The sequence below is a fragment of the Podarcis melisellensis genome (genome assembly GCF_964234715.1).
Source record: "Podarcis melisellensis genome assembly, chromosome: 1".
NCBI classification, from domain to species: Eukaryota; Metazoa; Chordata; class Lepidosauria; order Squamata; family Lacertidae; genus Podarcis; species Podarcis melisellensis.
The window spans coordinates 84287182-84303639 of record NC_138528.1 but is presented as its reverse complement, the minus strand read 5'-3'; the positions used below and the strand labels follow the sequence as shown (position 1 = coordinate 84303639).

Sequence of the window (16458 nt, the reverse complement as noted above, 5' to 3'; positions counted from 1 at the left end):
GGCCAATGGGAAAGCTGCGGTGGGGGGAGGAAGAGGAGGAGGCGGGGCGGGGAAAGGATTGTCTCCGCCGGGAGGGGGCGGGGTCCTTGACAAACGGAAGTGACGTGTGCCAGAGGGCGAAGGTCCGCCGCGAGAGGAGCAGGGGCGCCTCGTGTGCTTTCCAGCCCGGAGAGTGGTAAGCGCCCCCTATTCCGACAGCATCCCCGGGGCCTCCTGAAACACTCGGGGTCGCGCGGCTTATCTCTCTCGGCATCTTCCCCGCTGCATTTCTCCGCCAGCCCTGCTGAACGCGGGAGCTGACACGGGTTTTTCTAGCAGGAACGGCGCCAGAACAATGGTTCACCCCGTCATATGAACCCCTGGCAGTGAATGGTGGCTCTGCTCTCAGGACTAATACTGTACTTATCTCAAAGAATTCTTGGAATACTTTAATAGCCTATCAAAGGATTTTATTTTTTTCCGAGGGGGGGGGGAATACCCTGGACGTGCTCACTTGCAGGTCCAGATCCACCAGTTAAAGACCAGTAGATTCAGGCGATTGATTTTCTTGACACATGTCGGCCCCCACCCGCACTGGCCTTTTCCTCCTTTGCTGTAACTTCTTGTGTAATCCTTATGACTCAATAGCTAGCCTTAAGTAATTAAAATAATAATAATAATAGCTAGCCTGTTTTGTCCTGTGGTTTCTGTGTCTATTATGACTTGTGAGAAGTTTTTTCCGCTGTCTCTTGCTCTGTTGTTATGTTGCTGCTTGCAGTGTAGACAAATGATGTTATCTTCTTATACTTGACCCTGGGACTGTGTTATGTAGCCTGCACAACTGGTTTGGTGACCTTTCTGCCCCACCTTCACCTTTGGTGGGGTGAATGACTGACGTATCAGTCAGTCTGAAACAGCTGACGTAGCCTTCATTTACTGACCTTCCTTGATCTGGTCATTATTTTTAATGCACAGTTGCCCCTCAGTACAATTGTGAGTGAACTACTGCACAATTCTCCAAGACACACAGCTTTTCAGACTAACTCTTTCCAACTCTTGACTAACCGTTAAAGACATTTAATACTGTAATAAAATCTGTTGCAAGCACCACTAGGAAATTGAGACATGACATATAGAGGCACCAAGAGATTTTGGATCTTTTGGACACTAGTTGGGACACAGAAATTTTGAGAGCAACTGTGTGCTGGTCATCTGATCCCAGAGCTTTATATCTTACGCTGTTGTAAAATAGAATTGATTATTTCTGCCCCAGCAACTTCTTATTTCAGTGTTGTACCAGGGCCAAAAGATATTAAAATATGAAAGGAGTGGGGCCTCAATACAGTAATAGAATAGTCAGCCCTGATTTAGAAGGGACGTCAGTGACACTATCCACAAAATGTTCTTCCCAGGTAACCATGTATGCAGGTGCACTTTCATGAACCTGAGGAGAAAAGGTATCGCCAAGAATAATTGACTTGACCGAAAACGGGCAGATTTAGGGTTGTGCTTGTTTTGTTTTATTTATTTCATAAAATGTATTCATTGCTTGATTGCTAAAACAGACACACACATATCCTCAAAGCTGCTTACAAAACAACCCGCTTGCTGCCCTACCATGTATTTATAATAAGGAATAGAAGCCTTTAGCCTATACAGTGGTAACTCAGGTTACATACGCTTCAGGTTACAGACTCCGCTAACCCAGAAATATTACCTCGGGTTAAGAACTTTGCTTCAGGATGAGAACAGAAATCATGCTACGGCGGCAGCAGGAGGCCCCATTAGCTAAAGTGGTGCTTCAGGTTAAGAACAGTTTCAGGTTAAGAACGGACCTCCGGAACGAATTAAGTACTTAACCCGAGGTACCACTGTATGTCATATCTGGTATAGACTTGGAATCATATGAATTGCTGCCCATAGAAAGGAGAATGAAGGGTGCATCTTCATTGTCAATAGGAGAAATAGGAGAAAGCTACACGTATTGTAAAAATTATACTTTCTGTGTGTTACAGACACAGAAATCCAGCCCTGGGAGGTGGGGGCTGTTTTTTTGTGTTTGTCCCTTGAGGACAAAGGAGATTTTTCATAACTCCTTATTGAATATAGAGATATAACAGCTGGATGTGTTGTTAACTGTAGGAGTGAAGGGTCCCTTCCCAAAAAAGCTTGCTGATTTTCTCTCTCTTTCTCCCTCAGATCATGCAGCCTACTGAGACCTTGTCTGTGTTTGATGCAGCTCAGAATGCAGCTTTAATGAATGGACTTTGCCTTGTAACTGAATCATCAGGAGATGTCACATCGGTGGCCATTCCAGGTACTGCTTTTAAAGGGCCATATATCTGGAAAAGGGTTCTGGCCAAGGGTTCACCAGGTTTGCGGAGTTCATGACTCATGAGTTTAAAACTACGGTTGGTGAAAACACATAAGGATTTGAAACCACAGTTTGATCTTGGCTTGTTCTTGGTAACCAAGCAACAATTCCCGAAGCTCAAACATCTTGGAAAACTTTTAGTTTAAAATGGGAATCAAATGCTTCTGATTTTATCCTCATGACCACAAAAAGAGGAAGCTGAAGGCTTTCTGTGGCTTATTCATGTAATGAGAAACCATGGTTTCCTTTTGTGTTTGTTAGTGTGTCACTTTATGACATCATCAGTGTGCCGCTTTAGTAATTTTGCATCTTTGTCAATTAGTTAAAACCAGTTGTGTTTAAACTAAATACTGGGGCTGTTTGTGTATTCCATCCAGGATTCTTCCTATTGAGGTGTTAGTGATACTCTCTCTCACACAATATTTCTCAATTCCTTTTTTTGGTTTTCATTCTAATGTTTAAGATTTGCAGCCTTCTGTATCAGGATTTTCACATTCTTAAGCCCCTCAGAATTCGCTGAGGTGTTATACATTTGAGTTGTGTTAAACAAAGATTTACATTCCTTCATACATAACTGTATTTCTGCCAGTAACTGTGTTCATTTTCATTCTGTACACTACAGTGACTAAGGGACCAGATCGACCTAGTAGGATCTTAGAGGTGTCAGACAGGATGTACTGCTCTGCCTGCTCAAAAGCCTTTGACAATAGAGAGGAGCAGGTGGGTGTTGCTGAATGTTTTTGAACAATGCTTTCTGTGGGAACAGGATGGTGCAAAAATCCATTTGTCTCTTGTCCTCAGATGAAATACTGTATCCAGTAGATCAAGGGCATGAATCTGGATATGGCCAGTGGGCCAGATCCTTATCTCTATTACTACTGCTACTACTACTATTATTTATTCAATTTGTATACCGCCCTATACCTGCAGGTCTCAGGACGGTTCACAGGATAAAATCACAATATAAAAACACAACCTACATAATTAAAAAAAACAACAACCCAATAACACCCCTCCCCAAATTAACCTACCCTACCCTCTGCACTGGCCAAATTTGACAGGTGGGTGGAGCCACCTCTACTTTCAATCACCTCACAATGACTGGTGATATAGTGCTTTAAAGTTCCAACAATCAGTTGATCATCAGGGCTTCAAAGTGTTGTGTAGTTTGATCCCATGCACTGAACCCTGAAGTCCCATTTATCAGCTGGTCGTTGGGACTTCAAAGCTGAAATGTTTGCACTGACAGAACAACCAGTGTTGAATTACTCCCACAGTTAATATATAAAATGAAAGTTATAAGTAACAGCTTGCAACATTGTTTTATCAAGAGATGACCCTTGTTTATTGAGTACTGAATGAAAAAGTGATAGATAATTTTTTTCATAAAACTGTTTCTCATTGATATAACACAGTCTTTCTCCCCTCTCTTTCTTTTGGCATTTTTGCTTTTTTGAATGTCAAAGTATAAAAATATAAATTTAAAAAGTAATATTAGAACTCTGAATTATCTAATAAAGCTGATTGATGAAAGATTCAGGGCAGACAAAAGGACTTCTTCATATAGTTAAAGGTAAAGGTAAAGGTACCCCTGCCCGTACGGGCCAGTCTTACCAGACTCTGGGGTTGTGCGCCCATCTCACTCAAGAGGCCAGGGGCCAGCGCTGTCCGAAGACACTTCCGGGTCACGTGGCCAGCGTGACATCGCTGCTCTGGCGAGCCAGAGCTGCACACGGAAACGCCGTTTACCTTCCCGCTAGAAAGCGGTCCCTATTTATCTACTTGCACCCGAGGGTGCTTTCGAACTGCTAGGTTGGCAGGCGCTGGGACCGAACAACGGGAGCGCACCCCGCCGCGGGGATTCGAACCGCTGACCTTTCAATCGGCAAGCCCTAGGCGCTGAGGCTTTAACCCACAGCGCCACCCGCGTCCCTATCTTCATATAGTTAAAACTATGCAATTTTTTCTCCTGGGATGTAGTGAGGGCCACAAGCTTGGTTGCCCTTAAAAAGGGTTAGACAAACGTAGGGGTGGGGGACTGGATCTAGTCTGCAGGCCAGATCCTTAATTCCTCCATCCTCCCCAGGCCAATTTCTTTAACCAAGCTGTAACTGCTAGGCAGCTAATCTGTGGCTTTAGCATGCTTCTTTGCTGTCTGTTTGCAGGTGCAGTTTGGATTCAAATTGCACCCGCAAAGGACTTCAAAGGGACTTGCTGCAAGGCTTTTTTAAGGTGCGCTGTCAGTCAAAGTATGCCTTCAAAGATGCTTATTAACAGTGCTGCTCAGGACTGTCAGCAAGCCTCGCTTGCAAAGGGACAATCAAGCGCTCACTTTAAGCTACCAATTGTTCTTTTGTAAGCATCTGCTTACCTGCCCCAAATCTCATGTCACATATGAAGTGAGGTTTGGAAGTGGGCATGTTAAAGAAAACAGCCTCGTGGATCCAATTAGACCCATAGTTTGAAGAATCCCCACCCCTGTAATAGAGAATAAGGCTATCAATGGCACCCAGTCTTAATGGCTATGTTCTGCCTCTATTATCGGAGGCAATATGTCTGAATACCAATTATTGAGAATCACAAGTGGGGAGAGAGTTGCTGTGCTAAGGTCCTGTTTGCAGGCTTCCCACAGGTATCTAATGAGCCCCTGTGAGAGCAGAATGCTGGACTAAGATGAACCTTTTGTCCAATCTATCAGGGCTGCTCTTATGTTCCTAAGACTTCAAGTCCCCCACATCACAACAAAAATAGGATTTTGTATGATGGGAATTGTAGTCCCTATACTCATAGTAATAACTGATATGCAACTTCCATATTGGACTGACCCAGATACTGTTTTATGTCCTTAATTAAGCACTCGGTATTTCAGGATCATTGCAAAGGGGTGCTTTTGCCTGCCCTATGTAGCCCGAGATATAGATGCCAAACACTGAACCAGTTACTACTGTGGCCTATGTTGGCTCTCCCACTGTCCCTTTCTTTTCCTGTGCAGACTGAGCATTATCGACTAGATTGGCATCGTTTCAACCTAAAGCAGCGGCTCCTGGGTCACCGCATGCTCACAGCTGAAGAATTTGAGGCAAAGACTCAAGCAGGTGAGAGGCACATGATAGGGGTTCAATAGCTGAGAGTCCTCCATTGAGGCGGGTTGGACTAGATGACCCTTGGTGTCCCTTTCAACTCTACAATTTATTATTCTATGAATACTACTCAAGAGCTCTGATGGTCCTAATGAGCTCCATTTTGCCTTTGCTCATAACAAAGATTCCAAGCATCCAGTTTCACAGCCATTCATTAACAGACTGGGTGGAATCAGTCTCAGATGGGTGCCTTAGACTCAGTCTCATCCAGCATTGGATGCTAGTTCATTTCAATGTTCATTACTATAATGACCCCTTTGGTTTTACTCTAGCTATGACAACATACTCCATTAGTCAAATGTATGTCCAAAGGAGCTCAGTCGTCTAGATCCACACATATATTTCCTCCCTGCTGTGGTCCTGAGCTGTCTTAAGTAGAGAATTTTCCAGCTTTACCAGTCCAGACTGTCTTCTTTGCATGAAAATGCTCTGTCTTTCTGCCTTGTGGGCAGGAGTTTCAGATATAAAATTCCAGAAATAGGATCTCTGGAATCCGTTACATGATGCACTTCCTTCTTGACTGTGTGATTTTCTTTTCTGTTACTGCCTTGGTCCACAGGTGATGTCTCCAGCATCTCTGGGTCAGATTCCAGTGACTCTGACTTGGACAATGAATCTGAACCACCCAACAGTGAAGGCAGTCATCGGAGCCCCTCTCCATGTCGACGCTCCCAGCGGGTTCTGTTCAGAAATGCCCAAGGCCAGCTCATCTCAGTCTATCGCTGTGTGCTAAACACTATGAAGGCATGTCACAAAGAGCCTACTGGACCTCATTCCTTTTCTGGCTTTTGGTCTCTTCCTGTTTTAGTTACCAGCTGTCTCTCACCAAATGATGAATGCCTATCACGAACACACACACACCAAGAGGATAATGCCGTGGCCAGGTTTTAAAGGAAGTCTAGTGTCTGTTGCAATAAGCATAAAAGCGGTTGGTCTTAATTTTCCCACCTACTATCTTGCTTTAATTGCAAACTCTTCCTCCCAAGCAGGTATTATAATTTCAGCCAGTTGGGACTGTGTTGGCTTGTTGCCATAAATGTGTGGGTTTCTCTCTTAAGTCCTGCACAGTTCCTCTAGTCACCTGACTGACTTTTCCTTGCCCATTAATTTTTAACATCAAGCTGGCCCATTTTGCTTTCCTGATATTACTCTTTCTCATAACTGTCAACTTTTTCCCTTTTCTTGCGAGGAATCCTATTCGGAATAAGGGAATTTCCCTTTAAAAAAAGGGAAATGTTGAAAGCTATGCTTTCTGTTTTGTAACTGATGCTTTCCTAGAAGAAACCTGAATTTCTGCAGGATGAATTTCTGCAGCATTTCCCCCACTTCCAAAACTCTGTGGGAAGGGAACATCCCTTGAAATCCTTTTGTCTGTTTGGGACCAGCTAACACCCTGCCCATCCCTATTTTTTTTAATAAATATTTATTAAGATTTTTTGAGTACAAATACATAAATAATAAACAACTTTACTTATATAACATACTTTCTTCACTTCTTTGGACTCCCTCACGTCTCCCGCTCCCACTTACATTGTGGAAAAGTTTTTCCAAGCAAATTATCATCTTGTTTACAATCTTATATCCGCTCATTTAAATACAATCTAACAGTTCTCCAAAAATGAGTTTATACTTTCTTTAATCTCACTTATCGTCAAATTCAAATCTAAATTAGTGGAGGGCGATTATTTATGATCTAGCATCCTTCTTAACCTTCAACCAAATTACAATATTTTTGTAAATAAATCTTACATTTCTTCCAGTCTTCTTCAACCCTCTCTTCTCCCAGGTCTCGGATTCTGCCAGTCATCTCGGCTAGTTGCATATAATCCATCAGCTGCATCTGCCACTCTTCCAATGTGGGTAAATCTTGAGTTTTCCAGTTCTTAGCGATAAGTATTCTTGCTGCCGTTGTTGCATACATGAAAAATGTTCGGTCCTTCTTTAACACCTTCTGGCCGACAATACCCAGAAGGAAAGCCTCTGGTTTCTTGGTGAAGGTATACTTAAATACCTTTTTCAGCTCATTATATATCATTTCCCAGAAGGCCTTCACTTTAGGGCAAGTCCACCAGAGGTGAAAGAATGTTCCTTCATTTTCTTTACATTTCCAACATTTATTATCAGACAAATGGTATATTTTGGCAAGTTTAACTGGGGTCATGTACCATCTATATATCATTTTCATTACATTTTCCTTCAGAGCATTACATGCAGTGAAGTTCAGCCCAGTGGTCCACAACCTTTCCCAATCCTCAAACATAATGTTATGCCCAATATCCTGTGCCCACTTTATCATAGCCGATTTAACCATTTCGTCTTGTGTATTCCATTTCAGCAGCAAGTTATACATTCTTGAAAGTACCTTAGTCTTAGGTTCTAACAGTTCTGTTTCCAACTTCGATTTCTCCACCTGGAACCCTAACTTTTTATCATTTTTAAAGACTTCTTTAATCTGAGCGTAATGTAACCAGTCTCACACTTTATCCTTCATTTTCTCCAAACTCTGCAATTTCCAATTGTCTCCATCTTTTTCTAATATTTCCCAATACTTTGGCCATTTGGCCTCCATATTGGGTCTTTTTCGGGCCCATCCCTATTTAACAGCCGGGCAGAAAGCTGCTCTCATTGCACAGTCAGTAACTTCTCGCTAACTGAAGGGGTCTTTTGTCCATCCAGGGCAGTGTGGAGGAGCCTGAAGAGCTAGTGGCATCCCTTCAGAGACAGAGCTCAGGAACCTCCTGGGTGATCCTAATGACTGGCGGGGGACACTTTGCAGGAGCTGTCTTTAAGGGGTAAGAACGCAGAGGGGGATGTCTATCGTGCAGGTCAACTTGCAAGCTGTAACAGCTGCTTTAAGAGTGTGACTGTGTCAGAAGGCTGATAAACCACGATCCCACATGTGCTTCCAGGCCAGCATTAATGCTCATCTCATGGTCTACACTAAGCAGTTTCCTGAAAGTTCATGAAGAGAGATGTTGGGTGGGTGGGGAATGTAGAGTGCTTTACATTTGTAATCTGCTGGACCCCATTCAAGGTGCAAATCAGATGAGGAACCTGTGGCCCTCCTGATGTTGGATTCCAACTCCCATCATCCCCAGCCAACATGACCAATGCTCAGGTGGATGTTGGAGCTGTAGTCCAACATCATCTGCAGGGCCACAGGTTCTCCATCCCCCAGATTCAAGGAGTTTATCAGTAGGCAGGAAGGCTAGAAGTGGACGCAAAGCATAATCATGATGAGGCAAAGCAAATTCAGCCAAGAACAACCACATAATGTGTGTGTGCAAAAACAGTCTCCACTCAATACTGACTCACCAGCACCTCCTCCCTGGAGAAACTTGAGGTCTTCATGGATGCATGCAATATAAAGCAGCCCATTTTGAGAGCTTGAGGATGTGAGATAAAAGGTCTTCATCCTTTCCTAAGCCACTTCAGCCTAACACAAATGACGACATCTGATCCATCCATCTCAATATTGCCTACAAAAGAGTGGGGAACCTGTGGCCCTCTGAATAGTGTTGGGCTACAGATCCCCATCATCCCTGACCATTGGCCATTCCAGTTGGGACCAGTTGTGGTTGGAGTCCAGCAATATCTAGAAGGCCTCAGGTTCCATATTCCTGGTATGGATAAAACCTGGCTAGACTTGGTTCCTAGTGAAGACATTCATGCTAAGATGATGATTCTGGATGTCGGTCTTTGCTGTAGGCTTACCGTCACTTTCTTCCCAGAAATGAGGTGCTGGAGCATAAGACATTTCATCGGTATACAGTGCGAGCTCGCCGAGGGACAGCCCAAGGAGTGAGAGATGCTCAAGGGTCTATGCCAAAATCAGCTGGGGCCACACTGCGGCGCTACAATGAGGCTGCCTTGCTCAAGGTGAGTGCGGACCCTAGTAGAACCAAGAGTAAACCCACAAAATGGAAAGGGGATGGCTATTTGAGAGCTTTGCTGTTTGAGTAAGATTGTCCCAGCTGTTCGGCCTTCACAAAGGAAAGATGCAGTTGACTTTTACTGCAAGTCTATGCCAGTTCTTGTCAGTAGTCTGTGCATCAAAACAGTGACAGAAGAGGAGGACAGACTGCTCTAGTCCCAATGATGTAGACCAGGGCAGGCAATGTGGTGTCTTCCAGATGCAGTCCAACAATGAGTCCCATCGTCCTTGACCATTGGCCCTGTTGGCTGGGGCTGATGGCAGTTGGAGTCCAACCACATCTAGAAGGCATTGCACTGGGTATCTCTATGTAATCCCTTCTTGCTGCAGATTCCATATTGAGAAATGAAGCTCTTCCATACAATTCAGACTGTTTCTGCATTCTCTCTTTTGAAATGATGTATTTTATTTATAAGTGGCACTGGGGATCTCTTGGAAATAGGTGACCAGTGGTTACATTCAGACCCTATGCAACTCAGCCTTCATTGTGGTTACTTCGGCTGCACTAAAGGCGACAACGATGGGCCTACCTGTTATACGTTTCTTTTCCTGCAGGATATTCAGGAGTTGTTGGCCAGCTGGACAGGGCATTTGCAAGGAGCAGAGTGTATCTTCCTTCGTGCCCCTCGCACCAACCGAGCTCGGTTTTTTGGCAGCAAAAATGACCCTCTTCAGCGAGATGATCCCCGTATCCGGGGCATTCCTTTCAGCACCCGGAGAGCCACCTTCCATGAGGTGCAACGGGTGCATGGGGTTCTGAGCAGTCTGCAAGTGTATGGTGAGCACAGCTTTTAGTCCCCAAGTACTTGAAATGATGCTCCAAAGTCTTTGTGTATACTGTTTCTGACTATAATCTTGGTTCTCGCCTAGAGATGTGGAGGCCCAGGGATGGGGTGGAGTATTGGAGTGTGTGTGTCATTTCCCTCCCATATCTCTATTCTGACCTTGTTTGCTTCTTTGATCTCCTTTGCTCTTGCTGGAATTGGGCCACTGTGAATTGTCTATCTAGAAATCTGCCATTAGGAGTGGGAGTGGAGGGTATGGAACTAAGAGGATTTTCATCCTAGAAAACACCATTCTGACTCTTTTGGCAGGCAAAGACACAGCAGTGGCAGATTTGATGTTCTCCCCTCGGAAGAGCTGGAAAAAGGTCCTCCCTTTGGATGAAGCATCTTCACAGAGTCAAGACACTAGTGAGTTGGAGAGCCTTGCCATCCTTGCCCTTCTAGCAATCCTTCATCCACTGCAGATGCTTTGTTCACTTTTTACCATCATAATCACCTAGGTTATTGGGTGGAAAGACCACTATGGGCTGCTGAAAGCAGTAAAGCGGGGGATTCTGCCTCCACTGGGAAATGGTTTTATGGAGAGTCCCTGAAAGAGTGTTGCAGGCAGGAAAATGCTGAAATCGCAATGGTGGCTGCTAAAGTGTAGGATGTGATCTAACAGTGGCTGCAGTTCAGCTGACGGAGGACTGATAGGCTGATTTGGATCACCTTCCATACCCCAATCCTCAAGTTCATTGAATGATCCCTACTTTGTTCATCAGAAGCGGAGAAGGAAAGACTTAACCATGATACCGTTTTCTTACAGTCTCTGCAGCAAAGCCAGAGGAGGAGGAGGAGGAGGAGGAAGAGAAAAGTCTGCAGCAGCTGGAGTTGGTGGAGCAGACACTGAGTACACTGGAACTCCGAGAATTTGAAGCGGAACCAAAATTAAATCGCAAGAAGAGAAGGAAGAAACAAAAAACACTGATGGGTAGGTGGCTGAGGTAGTGGACCTATTATTAGTACAGATAGTGGGTGCATTCTCTTTCTAGAATGGCTAAATTATTTGCCTGCCTTGAGAGACACTGACCCCCAGTTTGGTGTCCTTGGCAGCTGCTTCCTATCAAGATGCAGGCTCCCAGGATAAGAAAGCCATGATGGGCCCTGGGCCATAATCTAGAGGGACCTTAGTTCACAGAAAGTCAGAAGCTACAACCCAGAAACTGAAATACAGTCCGTTTGAGAAGAAAGTTGTGCAAGCATTGGATATTCCATTAAAGCAAACCTCTGGGGCAAACTGCATTCAGCATTTGCAGAAATGGCGATATCTTGCCTGATCGAAGCACCGCTGTCTCTGTTAGGTAATCTGTTCTAGGTTAAAAATGTTCAATAGAAGAATGGCAACCAACATGATAAAATAGAACACATAGGATTCCTGTAGACAGAGGTGGGGTGGAGGGGGCATTACATTATGGGGAAATCAGTTTTGTACTTGCCGCAAGAGAGTCCACCCTCTTCTACTTTCTGGGAGGCAGTGCTTTCACATCTTTGTTCTGCTTTCTTTACTCGTGAGGACTGGGGCTTTAAAGTGAAATCTGATAGGTGTGCTGGATTTCATTATACTACCTGCCTTTCATGAGATGACTTGTGTGGCTGAAGAGGAGCCACCGCAGACCCAGAGAAGTCAGTGTCAGCTGAGATGGTTCCAAAGATTTAAGAGAGTGCAAATGAAGGCTGTCTTAAACCACCCTTCTAAATTACCACTTCTAAATCTGCATCATCTCAGTGTTATAGGTTGGACTGCATCCATCTCTAGTCTTAAGGTTAAAAGCAGGAGCTGCTGCTGCAGCTTTGGAGTCAGAGCAGTGTCGTTGATGATCAGCTGTTCCCAAGCAGAAAAAGGGAACCGCAGTTCCCCTGTCTTTCTGTTTGTGTGGAACAGTATCAGCATCACAAAACTGTGATGGTTCTCTGGGACTGCTCTCCTCATGCTGCATCCTGTTGGCCATGATGTCAGTGACACTTGGAGCAAGTTAGGAGAGAGGGGTGGGCATTTAGAACATGGGTCCTGCATTCTGGTTAGTTCATCTGAATCCATCATTCATGCATTTCTGGGTCATTCTAGACAAAGTTACAGTGCTCACTAGACAGGGATCAGAATGGTACTGATAGACTAAAATGAACTGGACAGGAAACAACACCTTGCATGTTCTTTCTTTTGAAGCAGAGTCCTCCACTGAGACTTCAGGAGGTGTGAAAGAGCCCAAGGCTTTGTTGCCCAGAACAGAGGAGTCACCCAAGACCCAGAATTGTCTGAAATATGATGGTGAGTTTGGGGGTGGTTGTGTGAGCGTCAGCAAGATCTGCACTTCCCCACTCCGTTTTATAATAAGGGGTTCTACAACAACTTGCCATTTGGGCCATTATTGTAGGTTGGAAGCCTGTGCTGGTTAAAGGGAGTGGCAAAACCAAGACTTGACATTCTGTTTACCCATATAGGTAACATGGATATTTCATGGTTAATGTGAGACTCTTCCTTCCTTCCTTCCTCTAGGTCTTAGCACATCGTTACAAGATGCCTTGTTCACAGCGTGTAAGATGGGAGACCTGAAGGCACTACAGCATCTTCTGGAGAGAGATAATAGCACCACAGATAAAGCAGATGACTGCAATGGTATCACCCCACAGCAATTGCTCAACTCACCCCTGGATGAGAGTGGCTGGACCCTTTTGCATGTGGCGGCAGCAGCTGGAAGGAGTACAGTTGTGCGGCTGCTGTTGGAGATGGGGGCTGACCCATCCCTTAGGTAATGCCCAGCTTGAGAAGACTATATTGATGCCTAGAGTCCTAATACTTGGTTCTTGAGTTGCACTTCTGCTCTTTGAGTCAGAACTGCTGACCCCATGAAATTCAAGCTGCTCCTCTTGAGTGTCAGCTGTCCTTGACTCAGTTACACATTAGTCTGAGCCCAGGTCTTTCAGAGGTATTGAGAATTAGTTGTTCTCAAAGGGCCAGAACACTTGAGGGCCACTTTGTCCAAGTACCTATGCAAGCATAGGAAGCTGGAGGACATTCCACTCTCTGGGACAAATTTCAAATCTGTTCATAGCCTGGGATGATTTGGGCTTCTCTCTCACTTCCAGTACCCAGTTGTAGAAGCAACAAAAGTAATGTGGCACATGCTGCTTCCATTTCCCAGCAGTGTCATCTTCTACAGTGGTTAGGGTTGCCATATTTCCAAAAGTAAAAACCAGAGCACCCCAAAAGTGAATTTTCGATTGACTTGCCTAAGATCCAGGACAAAGTGCTGCCTTCTGGAAATTCCCCCCGGACGTCAATTCCCCCTTTGAAATCCCAGTAATTTCTGGGGAAATCTGGACATGTGGCAGCCTAACTGTGGTGTAGGTCACAGATCTGGATCTAAAGTTACATTGTGTTTCCTCCCCAGGGACAGACAGGAACAGCCTCCATACTGTGTTTCTGCCAATAAACAAACTCGTAATGAATTCCGAAGGTTCAGGGGTGAACAGCCTGAGAAATATGACTACGACCGGGCTCAGGTGGGTGGATGCATGTATGAAGAATGCTCTGGATGCATGTATGAAGAATTGGAAAGTGTCTAGTGTGGACGCTTACACTTGTGAATAAATAGAAGGCAAGTGCAAGTTGATCATCCAGGGCCAAGCCAGCTGCCCACAGAAGACTCCTTATCTGTTCTTGTATGTTACTGACCTTGGACAGTTTCTGAGTTGCACAGCTTGCAGTTTAAGAAGGGAAGGCTTGATAAGAAGAATTCCAGAGTCCTTTTTGCCTTCCTTCCACTAATTCCCACATAACTTAACTATTTGGGGTGGGGGGCTCTTTTAGACCCTGCCACCCGTACCCATCCTTTGCATATCTCTCTGGAATCTCACACTCAGTGCAAAAGGCATCCTGGATTTCTCTTAATCAAATGCTCGCTCAAGCAGGCATTAATTTAAGTAGAAGATACCTTTGAGTATGTGTATGAAGGATTTTTGTGTGTGTTTGTTTAAATCTCCCAGCTTTAAATATGCTATTGGAGTGAGCAGAGATGGGAAGGAAATGAATTTTGATGGTGTCTAGGGATTTTGCATCCAGAGATGTAGTAGGACAGCAGCATACACAGAACAAAGGGAGACTTGAGCCCCTTTCAAGATCTCTTCTGGCTACTTGCTGCCAGGACTGGGCCCTTTTCTGCTGGATCCACATCTACTGTGTAATTGCAGGTGCCTGGACCCCTGACGGCAGAAATGGAAGCCAGACAGGCAGAACGCCGCCAAGCACAAAAGGCCCAGCGGAAGCAGCGTGAGAAAGAGAAACGAGAGGCACAGCAGCTGCTTGAGCAAGAAGAGGATGAGAAACGGTGCTTTGCCCTGCTGAGTGATCGTGAGAAGGTGAGAGCCTAAGACTCAGGTGACTCAAGGAAGAAAAGGCGGCTTAACAGATGATGGCATCACTTCTGGTGCTACAAGCTTCCTGATATGATACGTAGCATCATCTGCTGTGCTGATCACAGAGAGCTCGCTTGACCAATGTTGTCTGAGAGAAGCTGTGGTTTCATGTAAAGAAAAGATTTTGCTGTTTCCTTTCTTTATCCTGACAGTTGGTTATATTGGGTCATCCCTGTTGGTGTGGCTATCCTTCTAGTTCTAGCATCTCCTGAGAAAGACACTTGATAAGACTTATTATACTGTTTTTCCTGAACCAGGCAACATCAGCCACTTTGGAGTGTTTTTGTTGCCATTTCTGAACCCATCTGTGCAAGACAACCAGAATGGGTTTTTTGTTTTAGAATGTAATGAGGATCTTGAAGATCTACTTAATGTTGTCATGCTGGGATATGTCCTGAATCTAGATAGGCATCTCTGTCTTTTCCATGGACATGACCTATATTTAAGAAAGGCCTCCTGAGATAGAGAATAACTCACAGATCTGTCCTACTTCCTGAGTCTTTGCTATACAACCAAAGTTACCTTGAGAAAGGAATTTGAAACCTGCTAGTTTGTTCCTGCTCTGTAAACCGTGTGTGTTATTCTGATGGACTTAAATATCATACGGCATTTCTGCTGTATTTTACTAAAATACTTATGCCCTCCTGTTAGGAAGATCTCTGGTGAAATCTGTTTAGTTTTTAGTTTCCACAAGCTCCCTTAAAGGAACATGGCTAACTCTGGACTTTGTATGTGACATACAAGCAGATTGCTTTTATAGTTTGACCCAGCTCTGGAACATCCTTGCACATCTTCCTAAGTGAACTGCTTGTTTTACATAGGATTTTGTACAATGGGATGAAGACACTTCTCCCTATAGACCCTGGGGGACAGTTCTTTGTTGTTGTTCCTAATAGTATGTGTGTATTGCTTCTTAGCGTGCGTTGGCGGCTGAGAGGAGACTTGCTTCCCAACTAAAAGACTCCAGTGCAACTCTTACTAATACCAGGTAAGGTGGGTGAGTGGTGTGTTCCTTTTTGGCATGATCTCCAACTACAATGATTCCAAGCTCATGCTGTCTCTTTGGTTTCTATAGGCGCTGTTGGCTATGTGGAGAGTCGCTACTGGGCCGCATTCCCTTCCATTACCTTGACTTCTCCTTCTGCTCCACGAACTGTCTGCGAACTCATCGACAAGCAAATGCTGCCCTGTCCTAGCTAGGGTTTTTAAAATTTGGGCCTTAATGATCTACTTCCTAGAATCTGAATGGAAATAAAAAAATCTAGTCTATGACTGCTGTCACTTAGATGAGGAAGTGCAGCAAAAACATATTAGCTGCTTCCGTGTACTCCAGAGGAGGCCAACCTGGGCAGCTGGTACCTTACTGGCTGAGAAATGACACCTCTAAAAGGTCTTTTTCTTCCTTTTTACACTAGAAGCAGGATTTTATGTATAGGAGATGGGGTTGGAGGAGGCATTGGAAGACGGCTTTCCACGAGGAAAGGAGTACAGGTTCCTTTTAGAGACTGGAGAGAAGAGGGTGAGACACTGGTTTCTTTGCTAGCTCCAAGTATACCAATGTTAAGTCTCTAGCCCTGACTATGTCTCTAAAAGTTACTGCAAAACAAGTTATACAAGAAGGCTTATGAGTCAAGATACAACAAATGTCCTTTTTAAGGTGGTGCAGAGAATTTCTCCCTTTGCTTCTAATGTTGCATAGAGGTTGGGGGTATTGTTGTGCCATGTCATCAATCTCTGCCACCCCTTGGATGGCCGCCACCACTATTTTCATTGCATTGTTTGGGCAGCTTC

General features: G+C 44.5%; 1 protein-coding gene across 4 annotated transcripts; it reads left to right on the top strand.

Annotated features, from left to right (window-relative positions):
• The first annotated feature begins 69 nt into the window (after positions 1-69).
• ANKZF1 (ankyrin repeat and zinc finger peptidyl tRNA hydrolase 1) lies at positions 70-16225 on the top strand. Of its 4 annotated transcripts, none has more exons than XM_081884026.1 (16): positions 70-175; positions 2179-2296; positions 2976-3073; positions 5346-5448; positions 6053-6237; positions 8170-8285; positions 9225-9372; positions 9983-10205; positions 10522-10620; positions 11039-11185; positions 12419-12520; positions 12749-13001; positions 13644-13755; positions 14443-14610; positions 15585-15655; positions 15743-16225. In XM_081884026.1, the coding sequence occupies exons 2-16, from the start codon at positions 2182-2184 to the stop codon at positions 15861-15863; spliced, it is 2061 nt and encodes a 686-aa protein (XP_081740152.1). In that variant the 5' UTR covers positions 70-175; positions 2179-2181; the 3' UTR covers positions 15864-16225. The 4 variants fall into 4 exon arrangements, with proteins under 4 accessions (XP_081740152.1, XP_081740151.1, XP_081740150.1 ...); XM_081884025.1 differs by having other exon boundaries at positions 11030-11185; XM_081884024.1 differs by having other exon boundaries at positions 11021-11185; positions 12422-12520.
• Positions 16226-16458: the final 233 nt, after the last annotated feature.

Bases quoted from the DNA above. Each gene is read 5' to 3' on its own strand.
- ANKZF1 (XM_081884023.1), top strand. From the start codon at position 2,182: ATGCAGCCTACTGAGACCTTGTCTGTGTTTGATGCAGCTCAGAATGCA. The intron at 12,521-12,748 runs GTGAGTTTGGGG...TCCTTCCTCTAG, and splicing joins GAATTGTCTGAAATATGATG to GTCTTAGCACATCGTTACAA. The intron at 15,656-15,742 runs GTAAGGTGGGTG...TGGTTTCTATAG, and splicing joins GCAACTCTTACTAATACCAG to GCGCTGTTGGCTATGTGGAG.